Source organism: Poecilia formosa, unplaced genomic scaffold, assembly GCF_000485575.1.
Source record: "Poecilia formosa unplaced genomic scaffold, Poecilia_formosa-5.1.2 Scaffold136, whole genome shotgun sequence".
NCBI classification, from domain to species: Eukaryota; Metazoa; Chordata; class Actinopteri; order Cyprinodontiformes; family Poeciliidae; genus Poecilia; species Poecilia formosa.
In genome coordinates this window covers 860,442-877,723 of record NW_006800075.1, presented here as the reverse complement: position 1 = coordinate 877,723, position 17,282 = coordinate 860,442, and the positions used below count along the sequence as shown (strand labels likewise).

The window sequence follows — 17,282 nt, the reverse complement described above, 5'->3', positions numbered from 1 at the left end:
TATATATATATATATATATATATATATATACTTTCCTTAGTGTGGAATGGTAAAAAAAAAGCTTGATCAAGTTATATTACTCAAACAGAGAACAATAGAGAACAACACACATGAGAACAACCGACCAGGTCCTTATAGAAATGCTGGGGGAAACTAAGCACTTCTAACAATGAGCTCACATCGGCAATTTTAGACACAGGTTGAAATCGTTTTTTGGGTGATTTTGGACTGATTTTCGCCATGAATATCGGATCGGGACAATCCTAGTGGTTTTGGAAAAGTTTGGGAAGCCCTGGTGTAACGTTCTTATCAGAACCATTTAGTGGGAATGTCTGGTGGAAGAAGTTTTTAAACTCCGTTTCACTCAAAATGATAAAAGTTTAAATGAAATTGATCAATCTCTTAGCCTCATGGTGCAGGCTAGGGGTATTTACCGGTAGATGACTCCATTCCTATGTAAAAACATTAGAGCAGACGTGACTTCGGCAGCGTAGAAACGCGAGCGAGGCTCATCGAACTTCCTGGATCTCTGAATCTGGAACATCAGGTCTCCTCCGTTCACATACTCCATCACAAAGAATAAACGATCCTGCACACAACAGAGACGTAAGAGGACGAGACAAAGACAAGCAGGTGAGTCCTGAAAGCTTCGAGGCTTTCGTTGCGCTCCTACCCGCGTCTGGAAGCAGCAGTAGAGCTGGGTGAGGTAGGGGTGGCGGCGGGCGAGGGCCAGGATGCGCTTTTCTGTCATGGTGCAGTCTACGTCGTCGTCCTGAAGGATCACATCTTTCTTCAAAACTTTGACGGCATAAACCTCGTCTGCCCCCTTCAGCTCCGCCAACATCACCTGGTTACAGCATTAAAAAAATAAAAATAAAAATCATAACTCTGTTCAAGAGTTAAAGTTGTTACTTCAAATCTTTCAAACAGAGGATCAAATCTACAGCTAGAACTCAACCTGACTGAAATACGGGGTGGAAAGTAAAGACAGCTGAGCAGAAACAAACGCCTGGAAACCTCTGTGAACCGAAGCAAAGCTGCAAGGACGATCCACCAAAAATGACGAGAGAAACCGATAAAGACATAAGGAAAACAACTTAGATTTATTGCTGCAGAAGGAGACGGTACATTCATGGGGTGTACTTAGTTTTACCATTACTGGATGCTTTTTCAGCTTTGGTAAATGTAATCTTAGAATTACTTGGATTTTGGACTGGTTCTGGTCTTCAGATGCTTACACTGCAAAAACATATAAGCTAAAATCTTAATCTTAAATCTAAGTATTTTAGTGCAAATACATTAGCGCATTTGAAATAAGACAAAACTAATGTATAAGTAACTTTCAGCAAGATATAGTTGATTGTTTACAGTAGATAATCCCTGAATATTGATTAAAAAAAAAGTTCTATTATTGGCAGATTATTTCACTTACAGCAAGACATTTTCCCCATATTTTAAATTAAATAATCTGCCAGTGGAAAAAGTATTTTTTAAAATCAATATTAAGAAATAATTTACTTAAAACAAGTTCTTATGTCTTGCTGAAAAGTTACTTGTAAGTTAGTTTTGTTTTATTTCCAGTGTACTAAGATATTAACACTAGAAACTAGACGAAAAATATTTAATGTATTTGGATTGTAAAATAAAAATGATTTTGCTGTTATGACATAACCTCAAAATACAATATCTGCATGGTAAGCAGAAAACACAATGAGCTGAAACCCAAATTTTGGCGGATTAGTTATCACAAGCATCTTACAATGCAGCACAGAGCAGAGCTGAAAGGACACCTGCAGGAAATACTCAGCTGCTGTGCTATCAATTAAAAAAAACTGTTTTATTAGAAGCATAATGAGCAGTATACAAACAAACATCCCCCTCAAACACCTCCACGCTGCCGCACCTTGCCAAAGCTGCCTTTGCCGAGGACTTTGATAAAGTTAAAGTCCTCCAGAGTCCTCCTCTGGGTCTGTCCGTTCTCCCTGGCCGCCGTGAAGGAAGTCGAGGAGGAGGAGTTAGTGGGGGAGGAAGATGTGAGTTGGGGTCTCTGCTCGTCGAGCGACAGCGATTGCTGCAGGCGCGTTAGCTCTGCCAAGTCTGTGGGTGTCATCAGAAAAGATGATCAGACGTAAGCAAAAATAAAAACACCCTGCCTTCCTTCCTCCTTTTTTGTTTAAAAACTTTTGTTTGTAAACTTCTGATTTTGAAGACATCAATAAATAAATCTCTTATATATTCTTTCTCATTGTTGTGGCATTTAGCACACAGAAATAATTTTGGTGATTCTGACTGACCTAAAACAAGAGAATCTTGTTCTGATTTAACTTCAGACAGAGAGGGGAAAATGGTCAATGTTATTAGTCAGTGTATATAAATTTTTGACTCTGGTTTAGATGGTGCACATCCCAAACCCACACTTTCCTCCAGTAATAACAACATAATATATATATATATTTATTTATTTTTTTTTTAATAATAATTTTTATTATTATTATTATTATACTGGAGGAAGCTCTTAGCTTTGTGGCTCATAAACAAATAAAAAAAAGAAGCAGGACTACTTCCACAAAGAGAAAGTTAACTTTCCACTTCTCAGCTTGCAAAGTGTGATAATGACTAACTGTGACAACCAAATGGCTGTGGGCGGTGCGGGATAATTCACGTCTAGTCTCTGTATGTTCCTAAACACCTCTCTGTACTTATTTCTCAACATGAGCCACAATATTGTTGCTGAAATCAAATGAAAACCTCTAACTGGTTTATTAGCAAGTTAAAAACTGTGTCCTGTTACAGCAGCTCATTCTAGAAAGGTTTCAATGAGCCCAAAGCTCGTTTTTCCTCAACATTTTGTGCGTGCGCAGGAGGAGTGTTACCTTGCTCTGAGGGGGAGGTGGGGACAGCTGGCTGGCTGAAGCTGTTGTCCTCCGTCTGAGAGAGCTCAGGCGGAGATTGGGGAGCGTCCTGCCCTGAGGTCAACTGGGAACACGAAGAGACGGCAAAATCACTCCTTCTGGCAGGGGTGTAACTTTGTGCTGCAAGTTGGTGAGGACACTTTGTGGGGACGGCACTCATGCACCCACAGCTATGGAAAGGCTTTTTTGTGCTAAGAATAAGGCCAAAGCTTAAATGTGAATGCCATACAGTCATATTTAATAAATTAGGATATACGTCCTAATGGAGGCTTGTCAGATTAAAAGTGATTTTTGATAATAACCTTTTAGCAGGTATTAAACATCCGTCATCTAACGTCTTTCACTTGGTGGAGGAATTACAAAAAAATTATATTTTCATTCATATTCTATTTTATGGAAGTAGTGTATATATATATATATATATATATATCCCATTGAAATATGTTATCACAATGATATATTTTCCTTTTATTACCTGATTTTATGTTTAAAACCACCAGCAACATTAGAATCTGTAACCATTAAAATGTTATTAAAGAATTTTAAATAAACTGGATAAACAGCTTCTGTGTAGGCCAAATTAATCCTTGTCAGTGCAAACTTTGTATTTTTTATTTGTGATTCTGACTGCACAGCTGTCCCTCAACTGGCCGGCATAAAACAATACTTTATTGATCCCCTATGGGGGGGAATTTTGTTTGTCCCAGCCTAGCACACAATAACAACTTCAAGTAAATAACTTACTCAGCCTTTCTTATCAGATTGTTAAAGTTGTTGTACTTCTGAACTACACATAGCAGATGAGATATGATGCGTCTTTAATATAGCAAACATATTTCTTTACTGTAAAATAATACAATAAGACAGGTTTTACTTCATTTTCATGTCTATTTCTGCCTCACCTGTAATTCTGCAGCTGGCCCTGCGTCTATACTGTCCTGAAAAGCACATAACGTTTTCTAATGTCAGTGATGCTAGTGGAACCTGTCACAAAAAATGGAGGTAGCAACATTATCTCTTATCCAACTTCTATAAAATGTGGCTTAAATTAAAGCTAAAAAAAAAGTGCTGATGTTGGTAAAATGTGTATTTTCTCTGAATACAAATAGTTTGGCTTCTGTCAGTTCTGTCAAGGTACAAGAGAAGGACTAAGTAAATTTCTCTGTTGTATTGGCCAATAATTTAATTTAATTGCCACTCAAGGAGGCATGGTTTAAACTGGATCAAACTTCGGCTTATGCTTTCTGAAATATGTCATCCTACTTGATGATTGCTTTGAATATCACCATATTCTACGAACAAACGATGCAATTAGATCCAGGGGGAGAAAAAACGTAGCAAGACGGGTGGTTGCATTCTTCTTCTTTTTTCCTCAGTCGTCAGCTGAACATCACACGCGGACCCGTTGCCGTGGCGACCAACAGACAACAGCTCCACGAGTCCACAGAGCAGAGATTAAGTTCAAGTGTGTCAAGAATTAACATTAAAACACACACACACACACACACACACACACACAAATATTTTCCATACAAAAAATAAGAACTCCAAAAGCAGAATATTCAGTCCATTGCTGTTTTATGTTTTTTTAATTTTCAGGTTTAACGTTAATTTTGCGATCATTAAGAAGTGATCGGTAGTTTATTAGCTAACTTAAACACCTGTTTTCTGTCAGAAAATGTGTGTGGGTCATCTTATTTTGTATTAAGTGAACCGAAACACACCAATCTGCGCAGCACAGGTACATATTAAGGTTGTCAAAGCCAAGCGGTAGCATAGTACTTCGTTACTGTACTTAAGTAAAATTTTCGTGTATCTGTACTTTACTTAAGTAGATTTAATAATGGGTACGTTCTACTTTTACTCCACTACATTTAAGTATCTGTACTTTCTACTTCACTACATTTCTACAAAAGTGTCGCGTTACTCGTTACATCCAAGTCTCATTGCTCTTTTTTCCGTTAAAATGTGAAGTTAAGGTGGCGCCGTAAAATCCAAGCAAGAACGTGACTTACGTGTCTGTTGTCACCCATCGCCTCCCCCTTTACTCGCACGCGGAACTCCAGACATGCGCAGTGGTTTCCTCTGAGCGGGAGTAGATGTCTGTCTAATCGTCAGTAATATAATAGCGCTGCATAAATCATAAGATATGGTGACATGTAAAATCAGCAGCGCTTCGCTTTCACAGACGGTGGGGACTTCATCCAACTTTTAGCGTCACTTCGAAGGAAAGCTTAAAGAAAAGTAAGATCTGTGGACGTGATGCTAGCAAAGCTAGCTGTACTTGCTGAGACACACGTTGCTACTGCGATGAAAAAAAGTTGTCACTCATGCACTGAATTATTGTGTGGAGGTGTTGACTGAGGTGTCGCAAATGTGGGACAACGTTGTGACCAAAGTCTGCATTGATATGACATTCAGGAACGATCCGATTCTTCTGGACGGATCTGTACTGATTCAATTTATTTCAGCTCTTTAATATCTAGGTGTTTTATGGGAATGTGGATCTTTCAGATCAATTTGTGAAGCAATTTTGATAGGTAAAACTTAATTTTTTTGTGTCACGTAGCACGGGGTGCTGGTCTTGACTTGGTCTTAGGTAGGTGGTCTTGACTACAACTCTGCTATGTGGCTCCTCGGTTGCATGTCCTCCCCCACCCACCTTCTTTCCATACCCTTTCTGTTGGATTTATTTCAAAATAAAAGCCACTAGTGGCAAAAAAAGTGAAGTTCATGCTATGTTAGGACAAGAGACAAGATGTTTCCATCCCTGGAATTATGATGCATAGAATCACATATCTAAGTCTAAACTGTTACAAAGAGTAAACATAATAAAAACATGCTTTACCTGTGGCTTTGTTCATTAAAATGGCACATTTCTAACGTATTAAAATGAAATAGATCGGTTCACTTAATGATATTGTATTAGGGATTAGGTAATGCATTCAGCAAGTACTTTTACTTTTAATGCTTAAGTATTTTTAAATGCCAGTACTTTTTTACTTTTACTTAAGTACTAATGTTAATGTGGTAGTTTTACTTTTACTTAAGTACATTTTTTGAGTACTTTCTCCACCACTGATATATATATACAGTATATATAATTATTTTTTTTTTTTACTTTTTACTGACCTTGAAATGTGATTCCCTTGGACCTTGTTATCTTGCTGTTGTAGCATTGACAATTAATAGCAAAGCGTTGCATCCCTTTTTCAGATTCTTTGCTTGATTGTGTCATTTTCCTGACCGCCGATATTCCCGACTCAATGCAGAGCAGTAGTCGGGGCACTGCCGCATAGAGTTAAGGTGCGTTCACGTCAAATGAGTTTTGAGCGTCAGGCGGGTCTGGTTTACATTCAAAGTCTGTGTGGAGCACTGGGCAAGTTAGATGTGCTTGATGCTCAAAACACTCCAAACTTCTGAGTTGTTTATATTTACTCTTTCTGTCCTTCATCCTAAAGCTAATTGCCCTTTGAGGATAAAACTGATACCTTGTGTCTTATTTGGAGGCCATTACAAAAACTTATTTTGTTTTTTAAGCCATTTGGAGGTGGAACTGCAGGTGTGGTTTAGTTCATTGTTTTGCTGCATGACCAAAATCCGTTTGAGCGTCAGGTCACAAACTGAGGCCTGGACTGCAAGATTTTCTGACAGACAGCAAACAAATAAATGGCCTCCATCTATTACAGCTGGATGTTCCTCCAGAAGCAAAATAGCCCCAAACCATGACTGTGTGAAGTTCTTTCACCTATCTTCCAAAAAGTTAATTTTCTGTTTTATTAGTCAACAAAATATTTTCCCAAAGCTCTTTGGGAATCCCTAAGATGGTTTTTGGAAATGTCAGAAGTGTCTTTGTGTTCTGTTTTTGTCTCAAACGTCTTCCATAGATGCCAACTTTGCTGCAGTCTCTCTCTTATTGTTGAGTCAAGAACGTCGACCTTGTGCTCCAATACATCCGATGCTGTTCTGGGTTATTTCCAAACTGGTAGGATTGTTTCTTATCTTCTCTTGGATTCCCTAAGATCAGGACATTTTGTGTTGCTTTTTGAGATTTTACCCGACTTCATGTTGTCTTTTTGTGATTCTACAGGTCTGGACTTAATCAGGTTTAGGTGAAGGAATTGAACTCAGTCAAAAAAAATGTGGATGATCACATTTAATTTGTGACTTAAAAATGGAAGAGAAATGATTTTCGCACAGATCCAGGTTGAATTTGATTGCTATTTCCCCACATTTTGGATTTAATTTACCCAGGTCAAACTTGTCTGGTGATAAGATATGTTTGATGAAGCATAATTGTGACGGAAAAGCAAAAGCATAATTAGAAATATAAGAAACCACTCAAATTGTTTTTTAAATAACAGGACTTAGCTGGAGAGTTTTTCAGTTTTAATAGTAGATCATTTCTAGTGATGATGGCGGCGGCTTAGGCCAATTTGCATCCAGTTACCTTCCTCCTGCGCTGTGCTGTGTTAGAGATTTTTTCAGGTGTGACTCCCATGTCAGCTAGCACTTTGGCGATTCCTCGGGCGTCCACCCCACAATTAGGAGCTACATTCTTCTCACAGCGCCGGTGCACGTTCATCTTGCACGCTGCGAAAACAGCAGGAGGACATGCAAGCAAGTCAGGTTTGACCTGTTGTAAAAAAGGCTTTCTGGCTCCGATATTGGACTGGTGCCGGCTGTGGAGTATGGAAACAGGTCAGAGGTCGGAAGCACATAAAACAGGTATCCATCAGGGCGCCATGGACACTGGAACACTGTATGTTCATGTGGAGTATTAAACTTTCAGAAAATAAACATAAAAACACATAGATCACATAAAAACATGACTCAGTGATGTTCTTAGCATGGCTAAGAGGTATATCTGTAATGAACCGTTTCATTTTTGCCAGCTAATATTCAGTTTATTTTTGCCTAATCAACATTAAGCTTTAGTACACATTTTCTGCTTGTCAGCAACTCCAAATGCAGATTGGCTTTTTCAGAAAGTGTCCATTAGTTCAGCCACCGGCACCAACAGAATGTGTGACAGTTTTTCAGAATAGACGAAAGATGATTAAAAAGACACTTTTCTCCCATTACAATATGCGACCGCCGTCCCTCCAAAAGACACCAACCAAACACAGTTTTTCAGCTGAAAAAACTCTTGGCAAATGCTGTGTCGCATCTTATTTTAATTGCATGCTAGCCAAAAATAAATATTTCCCTGTCACATTTTAGAGGTGCTAGATGAGGTCCTGTCTCCAGTCATCACATAACAGAAGACTGAATTAAACCCATCTGTCCAGCACAATATCGCGCAGAACTGCACCGGATAAAAATTACATCTCACTTTGTCTGATGTTAACAGATAAAAAACTACTCAACATAGCAACCCGGTATTAATGTTGAAACAAACAGAAAGAGTTAAGCTTTTCACATTTTGGAATGAGAAATCTGGAGAATGTGACTATTTTTTTTATCCGATTAAATGATTCATTGTCAGAGTAATCAATAGAATAACTAATTACTAAAATAATCACCAATCTGTTGAGACCTCTTTACATGTTTGTCTGTATCATGTGGTATTTCTACTTGAATGATCCCATATGGATCAAACAGTAAACAGCTGCAGAAACACTGAACTTATTCTCTGTTGCCTCACAATGTTTCCCTTCAGAAACTCAAGGGTTTGTTTTTGTCAGTGTCCTCCATCTTGTCCAAAAACTACAAATGTATAATTTCTCCTTTCGCCTCCTTTAAAATTTATGGTTCAATCACAAAATTACACAGCATGTGGGACCTTTCTTCTATAAACTTAAATTAATTAAATATAATCCATATTAAATCTCTCAGCTGAAGTAATCCACTGCTAAACATAATTTAGCACGAATGTACTTAGGCCTGTCACAATAAACAATAAATCAGTTAATTGCATGATAAATTAAAACGAGTTCAATCATTTTCATTTGCATGATTTATTGTTTTTCTCTTTCTATCAAAAACTGGATGACAAAAGTCTTCAGTTTGGTGCTTTGGTTTCAACTGGCCCCTTTTTTTTGAAGGACAATGTTGTTTACAAAGACTTCATGATTCATTACATTTGTTGATTTCTGTTGTTTATTTTGAATATTTAAAATGTCTTCCAGATTTAGTGTTAAAAGTTCACTAAAATTTAAAGTTTACTCATTTTTCAGAATGTGTTCTTGCATTATTATGCCTTTGCCATTATATTACTTGAAGATTGTCTCAAAACGACAATATTACGGTTTATCGCAATGTGTGGGACAATTTATCGTCCAGTAAAATGTGTCATTACGACAGGCTTATGTGTGCTGACAGTTCTCTGAAACTGATTGGCTGTTCATGAAGCCCACACTGACGACGCCTGCAATACAAAATCTGGTACTAGGCATGAGATATACTTATGCACTCCTCCTAAAAATAGCAAAAAAATTACCCAAAATCTGTTTTTGCCACAAAATCACTCAACTTATACAAAACATAAAATTCCTGTATGAAATATTCATTCATTTTAAAAGTGAAATTCAATTACTGCAAACTACAACTCCCTTTGAAGCTGATGATTTCATCTTGGCTTTTGCTGTGAAGCTTTTATTTAGACTTTTATTGAAAAGTGTTGCCTTTTTTCAGATGGTAAGTTTGTGGCTGAGTTGAAGCTCACCTTTACACTGCAGGCCCTGCCTCATGAGGCCCCACAGCAGAGAGCCACAGTGGTCACAGAAGGTAGGCACCTTGTAGTTGTGGATACTGAACTTGTGGGGAATGTTAACGCTGAACCCCCTTGAGCCCACCTGCAGAGGGAGACGCACAAAGGATTACACAGAGGACGAGTGCACATGTTTGACTTGTAACAAACTCTGGATGCATTTTCTATTCATCTTTATTAAGCTTGAAAGAAGCAGAAACAAGTGGGACATAACCCACACAAACACAAACATCAGCATAAATACAGTTAGACGTAATTTCTTTTCTCCCTGTCTGGCAAAATCCGGATAACTTTTTCTGTTTTGGGAGCTACAGCCAAAATATTTGTTGTTATTTGCTGAATGCTAAAACAATAAGAAAAATCTCGATTACTTTTTCAAATTCAGAAGCCCAGAATATGAAGTCTTGGCTTTGTGAACTTCTGGTTCACAACATGGAGGCACAACTGTGGGCGTATTTCAAATTATTACAAGGTGCACAAACATTTTTTTGTGTCACATTTTGGCATTTAAGAACTAGATGGTCCTAATAGTCAGACAAAGAGGGAGAAAAGACGTTTACAGTACATGCAGACACGTGGGTTTAACTGCATGCGTTTGCACATATTTACCTCCTCGGCTGTTTCGTCCTGCTTCTTCATCCCAGCGCACGTGGTGATGATGAGCAGATGGCAGCGCTTATGGACAACACAGGTACATACTGAAAGCACCAATGCATTGCAATCACTCCTGTGCTGTTGTAATTGAAGTGTGGCAGATACTGATTAATTTAAAAAAATGGACATGAGTTTAAAGGATCTACTATTATTGAAGTTAAATGGAAACAATTGGATAAGTGACTGATTTTTTATTTTAATATGACAAAATAAAAACATCTTAATTCTTCAAAACGATGCAAATTTAAAGACAAATCTTAAAGTCTGGTGTGTTTCTCATGAGATGTGACAGAAAATGCTGGAGTGACCAGAGTGTTTCATGTGTAGCGCTGCAGTAACCCCGCTGCCAGAAATTGGGAAATATTTCCAGTGAGGAAAAACATGGACAGTTAGTGTGTTAAAGGTACAGATTTTTTTAAACTACAGGTGTTAAGCTACAAGCGTCCTGTCTGGGAAGCAGCTAAACGTCCTGCTACCCAAGAAAATCAATACATGTATTGAAAAGCTTTAGATGTTAAAAGGACTTTTTAAACTAACCAGTGCCATGTAATTGCAGCTGGTTCTTTTCGTCTACTTAGTTTTGTTTCTTCTGAAAATGTCAAAAATTGTTTTTGCACCGCTGGAAAATTCTGCTAACCAAAAATATTTATAATACAAAATCTTACCAAGAGGTTTTGGTCCAATTTCTAGTGCAGATAACTTAGTAGTAGTATACTTGAAACATGTATACTTGTTTCAAGTATACATTAAGACAAAACTTATTTCAAGTTTTGTCTTGTAATAAGACAAAACTAACTAGTTACTTCTCAGAAACATGTAGGATCTTGTTTTAAGTAAAAGAAAGGTTATACTTAAGATAATTTAGTCTTATTTTAAGTGTATTAAGATATTTGCACTAGACACTAGACCAAAACTACTTGGTAAGATTTTGTGTTTCTCCAGTCAATAATAATAATTCCACTAATTATTATTATATAAAGTTTCCTCCTCAGCCAAACAAAAAGGAGATTTAGCAACCTGTCGCATTTCTCTAAATGTATAAAAAAATTAAATAATAAAAATAAAACAATATTTAATATTTTAGAAGTATTTTTAGAAGAGCAGTTCCAAAAACAAAATATCCAGAAACAAACCAGCTGAGCTGCAGGAAGGGCTGCACAGAGCTAATGGCGTCTGGTTTGCTAAGACAAACAAGATTCCTTCAGGCTGCTCAGAAACTTAAGCCAAACTGTATCTGATAAACATATAAAAAGTACTCTAATTAAAACACAGTAAGCTGTCCCAGAAGAGTTAAAGCTATTTAAGTTATCAGTGAGTAGATGTGAAACCCAGGAAGCCCAGATTGAATTACTGATGAGGGCATTTAAACCTCATCGAATGCCAAATGACTTCCATGCTGGGGTTTCTAATTCCCACATAATTCTTGGGGGATTTGATGGCTCTGGTGTGTCGGGTTCGAGTCTTTGCTGGTAAGAATTTCCACAAACAAACTGTCACATGTTTGTGGCACAACCTTATTCATGCATTAACTGTGCATGTTGTTTTGCAGAAGAGTCCTGCTCTGCATTTTTTTAAAGTGTTTAACACTTGGTGTGGTAATGACAATGAATGGCTCCAGAACAAATCACACCCGTCACTCAGCAACATGTAATCCTCTCCCGTGTTCTCCTGCTTCAATAATAAATAAAGTGCAATGTTACATGAGAAATTTGGACAGGGCCGGGGAAAAGTACTCACTCTGACACTGGTATCCCTGCTTCCCCAGCACACCCCTATCGGATCACACACAAGAGCAGCCGGCATTATCAGCCAGGCAAGTTCAAAGAAACTCAACTTCTGATGCAAATGAGCTGCAACAGGTGTGCTTATGTGTTGCCTACCAGATAAAATCTCTGCAATGTGAGCAGTAGGTCGGTTGCCTCAAGTAGGTGGCCATGAACTTGTGTCCATTGACTTGATGGACGCGTCTTCGGACGGCTCCTTGTCGGCGGCGAGGACCGATCCTCTCGCGGAAAACCCTCTCCTCATTCTCGTTAGTCCCCGAGGCTGTCGATTAAAAACACACACACACACACACACACACACACACACAGAGTCGAGTTTCAGGTTTTTAAAGGGCCACTTCCAAGTCAAGTCTGGTTTTTCGCTCCATGTCCGAGTCAAGACTCTCAATTCATTCATTCTGAGTCAACTCTGGTTTCTGAGGGACAAATCCAAGTTAGGTCTCACGTCTTTTACTTCAAGTCAAAGTCAAGGGTCAAGTCTTTGAGGGGTCCAGCTCATGTCTTAAGTGTTTTGCCCAAAATACAGTGTCAAGTTTTCCATTTCAGTGTCTTTAACTCTGTGCATAAAACAAGTCCCAAGTATATGAGGGGGAAATCCAAGTCAGGTCTCCAATCCCATTGAAGTATTTGCTGAAACCATGACATGAACTGCTGTGAATAAGCTTGAAAATTAATTATAGTAGTAGCTTTTGGCATAACTTCACCCCAGCTTTAAATTTCTCTTAAAAAAAACTTTTTATATTGCCTTGTTTGGCGTTTTATGTTTAGGTCCCACCATATAGCATCTTCATTTAGTGTTACAGAGATATGCATACTAAAAAGTGTGTAAATAATTTATGAGATGAAGCTGAATTAGGTGCAGCTGATGGCGGTGAATCAGACAAAAAACATAAAATCCAAGTAGAAAAACAGTTTGCTTTTTAATTGTGAAACTACAAAAATTTAAAATGAATCATTTTTATAACCTAGAATGTAAGCATTTTTAAAATGTATGCAAAAAGATAGCAAACAACATTGTTATATTAAATTACAATAAAATACAGGCAAAATGCCTGTTAAAATGCATCTTTGTGTATTAAAAACACGTTTATAATAGTGGGAGATAAAAAGTTATTTTGTTCTGAAATAATCCACTTTTGGCTGACGTCAGCGTGAGGGACAGCCATGTGATGATTAGGCTGCAGCTCACAAGAACAGATTGTTCTGAGCCATTGTTAGCACAGCTTCATTGAACTTCCCGGGGCTATAAATCAAACGCACCCTTTCACAGGAGAATGTGCATCCTTATCAGAGGTGTACACTGTCTGTGCCTTACGTACTGGCTTAATTACATGAAACAAAGACTCAAACACCAAACCACAAGACAGACTTAAGTTTTGAGTCAGTAGCCACATGGTTCACATAGACATAAGTAATCAGAATAAATAAAAATGTACCATGTAAGTAATTCTGCTCAATCTGAATAAAATTGTAATCCGGATGAGAGGCGTAGTTTATGTCGGTTGTTAATCCAAACGCTGTGCATGTAAACACTTATGACCATGTCATTTTGATGGCAGCAAACAGACCTGACTGCACATGTGTGCCCTATGTCAACTTGACGTAAGTCGGACTTTGGTGGTTAGACGATATGTTGAGGAAGCAAAACTGGTCAGTTGATCTCTCATCCTGTAACGAAGGAAGCCCAACAGCGTACTGCTTAGCCTGCAGCTTAATTAGTGAGTGCAGAAACGTCTCAACCGTTATCAGAACCCGGCTCGGGTTTGTTCTGGGAACTCAGGAGACAGAATGAAGACACTACTGCGTTTGTTTGCTTTTATGTGCAGGACAGAGAAACACAACTTTTCTGGGTTTTTAGGAATTTTACAATTCTGTCAGCTATGTCAACTGCATCAGTGCTTCTATTATGTATAAAGTCTGGTGTATGTAATTTACGTTAGAATATATTCAAATATGATCAAGTATTTTTGCGCATTTAAGCAGTTTTTGTTTTTGCCACTTAAGCAAAATTCAAATCTAAATCTTGAGCGTTTGTTTTTGTGACTTAAGTACAATTTGCATTCTAATAAAGTCTTAAATTTTTAGTGAGTCTTGAGTCTTTTTTGGGGGGGAATTTAAAAAGTATTAGTTGAGACTAAGCAAAGTCTTCACTCTTTCTTTCTGCAACTTAACTATATCTCACCTACAGCTGTAAATAATAATTATTTTAGTAACCTGGTAAAAATCTGGTAAAAATCAGCACACGGTGCAAAATAAATAATTCAATTCATTTTTTAAATAAGGAAATAAATATTTTATTGACTAAAATGTAACAGCAATCCCTGAGTGAACACTTGATGATTTGTAGCAAAGGATGCAGCTAAGAAAAATACTTCGAACATTAACATGTGAAAAGCTCAGCCATTTCTGATTAACTAGGGCTGACCTGTTGATTATGTTTTATCTATTAACTGATTGATGATTTGAACTTAAAAGGTGCTTAATGGGAGATGGTTTGATTTTACAGAATTTGATCCAGGTGATGCTAAAACTTCCACTTGAGGATTTCAGATTTACACATGAAAAAGGGTTTATTTTATCTTGAATGCAAAATGTATGTATTGGCTTAATAGGTGCTATAAGAAAATTGTTCATTTTTGAGTCTGTGTACTCTAGGTATGAATCAGCTGACGATTCTTTCAATAATTCATTCATCATGATTAATGCGACTGTTTCAGCTCTAATCTCACCACAAATCTTTTTTCGCAACTTAAATGTGACTCAAGCTGTCATACTCGAAGTCCTTATCTCTAATTCAGCCACAAAATTTCTTCCAACCACTCTTTTCATTCTTAGTGCAACGGTTTGTACAAATCGGGATTTTGCATCATGTTGCTCAGGATGTCTAATCACTCAATGCCTCCTCTTCCTTCTCAGTCCTTCCTCCCTCTTTAAAAAAGACACCCCACACCTACCGGAGGCCTATGCATCTATATACGTGTGGAAAGCTATTTATACTGCCGTGTGTGGGCACAAAAACGAAGGACAGCATATTAAAATACTCCTCCTCGGTGAACAACATCCAACCAGTCCTTTTTACTTCCTTTCTGCATCCCCCCAATAGATAAATGCTTTCCAAGAGTAACCTTAAGACAAGAGAACCACCTCCACTCTCACTCCCACACACACTCCTTCCCTCGGCGCTCCTGTCCTAGTTAGCCTTTCTCTCACTCCGTCAGCGTCTCTCTCCGGGGTACGCTGTAGATGTGGTTACTGCTGAGCCTCTCCACAGTTCGATTACAGACAGGATGTCTAGGGAGTTTGTGCATGTGGATACGGGTGTAAATCTGTATTCCTGTATCTGTGCGTGATGCACGTTGGTCGGAGGGGAGCAGCAGCTAAATAGTCCATTACGGAAATCATTTTGCTTTACATAATACATCGTCCATCTGTCTCGGACACACACACACACACGCACGCACACACACACTGAGTAGTAGAGGAGAAGAGGCCTAACAACTGCTAAGAGTTATTGTCTTGGAGACGGCCGTACTCTGGACCTGAAGAACAAGCGTCTGGGAGACGGTCGCCAAATAAACAGAAACACGAATGTCCAAATTTGACAAAAACAAGCAGGAAGCCGACAGCAACATCAAAGCAGCGGCTTGATAGAAACAAAATGGATCTTCAAAGAACAATAAATCTACAGTAAACCTTGTGACACGGTTGTCTGACATTATCTGTATTCCCTGAGCACCACACTTCATTACACGTGATCGTAACAATAAAATGCCACAATGTGACTCGTCAAAGTGAAGTCAATCTCACGAAGCTTGTGACTTTTCCGTAGATGTAAAGGTAGATGTTTTTTTAAACCTGGTCTCTATAACCGAGACTCTGACTTTAAAGCAAGAAAAAGAGAATTTCTGACTTTGCTACGTTGCATTGAGTTCACAAACTGAGATCATCAGACTTGGTGACAATCAGCCAATCTGTTTGATTGAGACTTTTACATGCACAGTGAAGGCAACACAAAGTGTTTCACAGAAACAAGACGCTATAATAAAAGAAAAAAAAAACATATACATCCATCGTCATTCATGGATGGATGGGTGGATGGATGAACAAATGCAACTTCACATTGTTTTAATTCTGAGCAACAACAGAACATGGGTCACTTTCTTAGAAAAACTTATTTTAATGTCAAAGTTTGCTCTTCAGTATTTGCTATGAACTTCAATTAGAAGAGAAAAACATGGTTGATAAAAAATTAGCACTTTGTGATGGATCTTCCATTTTTAAAAGATTTTAATTAGCCAGTATGTTTTTTTAATGGCATGTCACTGTGAGACTTTATTTAATTGCATCAAACACAAATGTGATTGAAAATCACATTTGTGCCATGTTTTACTGTGGCCAAAATCACTTCCAGGGCGGCACTACGGACACCCAGCTGTACTTTTTCTATGTCAATCAAAAAAATGGGATTTTAAATTTTACACCATTTTGGTTTGATCTCGTAAATCCAGTACTTTCTATATAAACAACCATACTATAGTATGTACCACATTAAAGCCGTATAATGTGCCAAGACACAGCAGTCAAATTGAAAATCTGATTAAATCAACACAGGTCTTTAACAACAATACATTATTGTACTAAGAAGAAAGATAACACTAACCTGTAAGCATTAGCAAGCAGAAATTAAGCCAGCAAAATTATACAGGATGAACAAAAGAAGAGAAGGTTTATGTAGTTTCATAAGTATTATCTTGACAATTTTATGCTACCCAAGAAAAGAAAAAGGTAAAGGTGAAATACAGCTTCTACATTTTTAGAGACAATAGACATTTGGTGTAAAAATGTATCTTTAAAAGTCACATTTCAGAGTTTCTATGGAAATAATCTCAGAAAACCCAAACAATTTGTTTAGTTTTGGTTAAGTTTAAGTAACTGAGTGAGACATCTAAAAATAAAATCTCTGAATATTCTCAGTTTAAGTGACATTATAGGTGTGTTCATCTTTGAAACAACAGATGTAGCAGGATAGAGAGAAAAGTGGAGAAATGAGAAGCAGAGAAAGATGTCCTTCCAGTTTCTAAAGCTGCAGAGAACAGATTGCACCAGGGGAAAAAAATAAATCTGCTAAAAATACCACGTCTTCCTCTACTTCTCACCCTCCATCTCTGGAACCATTACTCCTTTCCACCAGCACACACACACACACACACACACACACAC

The 17,282-nt window shown here is 37.9% G+C and overlaps 1 protein-coding gene across 2 annotated transcripts in view; it reads right to left on the bottom strand.

Annotated features, from left to right (window-relative positions):
* The window catches only part of prkcea (protein kinase C, epsilon a), a 63,494-nt gene that overhangs the window by 5,217 nt on the left and 40,995 nt on the right, over positions 1-17,282 (bottom strand). For both annotated transcript variants that reach the window (XM_016676594.1, XM_007562433.2), the window contains exons 4-12: positions 12,159-12,324; positions 12,016-12,050; positions 10,234-10,322; positions 9,580-9,709; positions 7,363-7,505; positions 2,874-2,976; positions 1,904-2,097; positions 674-847; positions 435-589 (exon numbers count right to left, since the gene is read on the bottom strand). In XM_016676594.1, the coding sequence (XP_016532080.1) occupies positions 435-589; positions 674-847; positions 1,904-2,097; positions 2,874-2,976; positions 7,363-7,505; positions 9,580-9,709; positions 10,234-10,322; positions 12,016-12,050; positions 12,159-12,324 (1,189 nt within the window). The remainder of the gene's footprint in view (positions 1-434; positions 590-673; positions 848-1,903; positions 2,098-2,873; positions 2,977-7,362; positions 7,506-9,579; positions 9,710-10,233; positions 10,323-12,015; positions 12,051-12,158; positions 12,325-17,282) is intronic.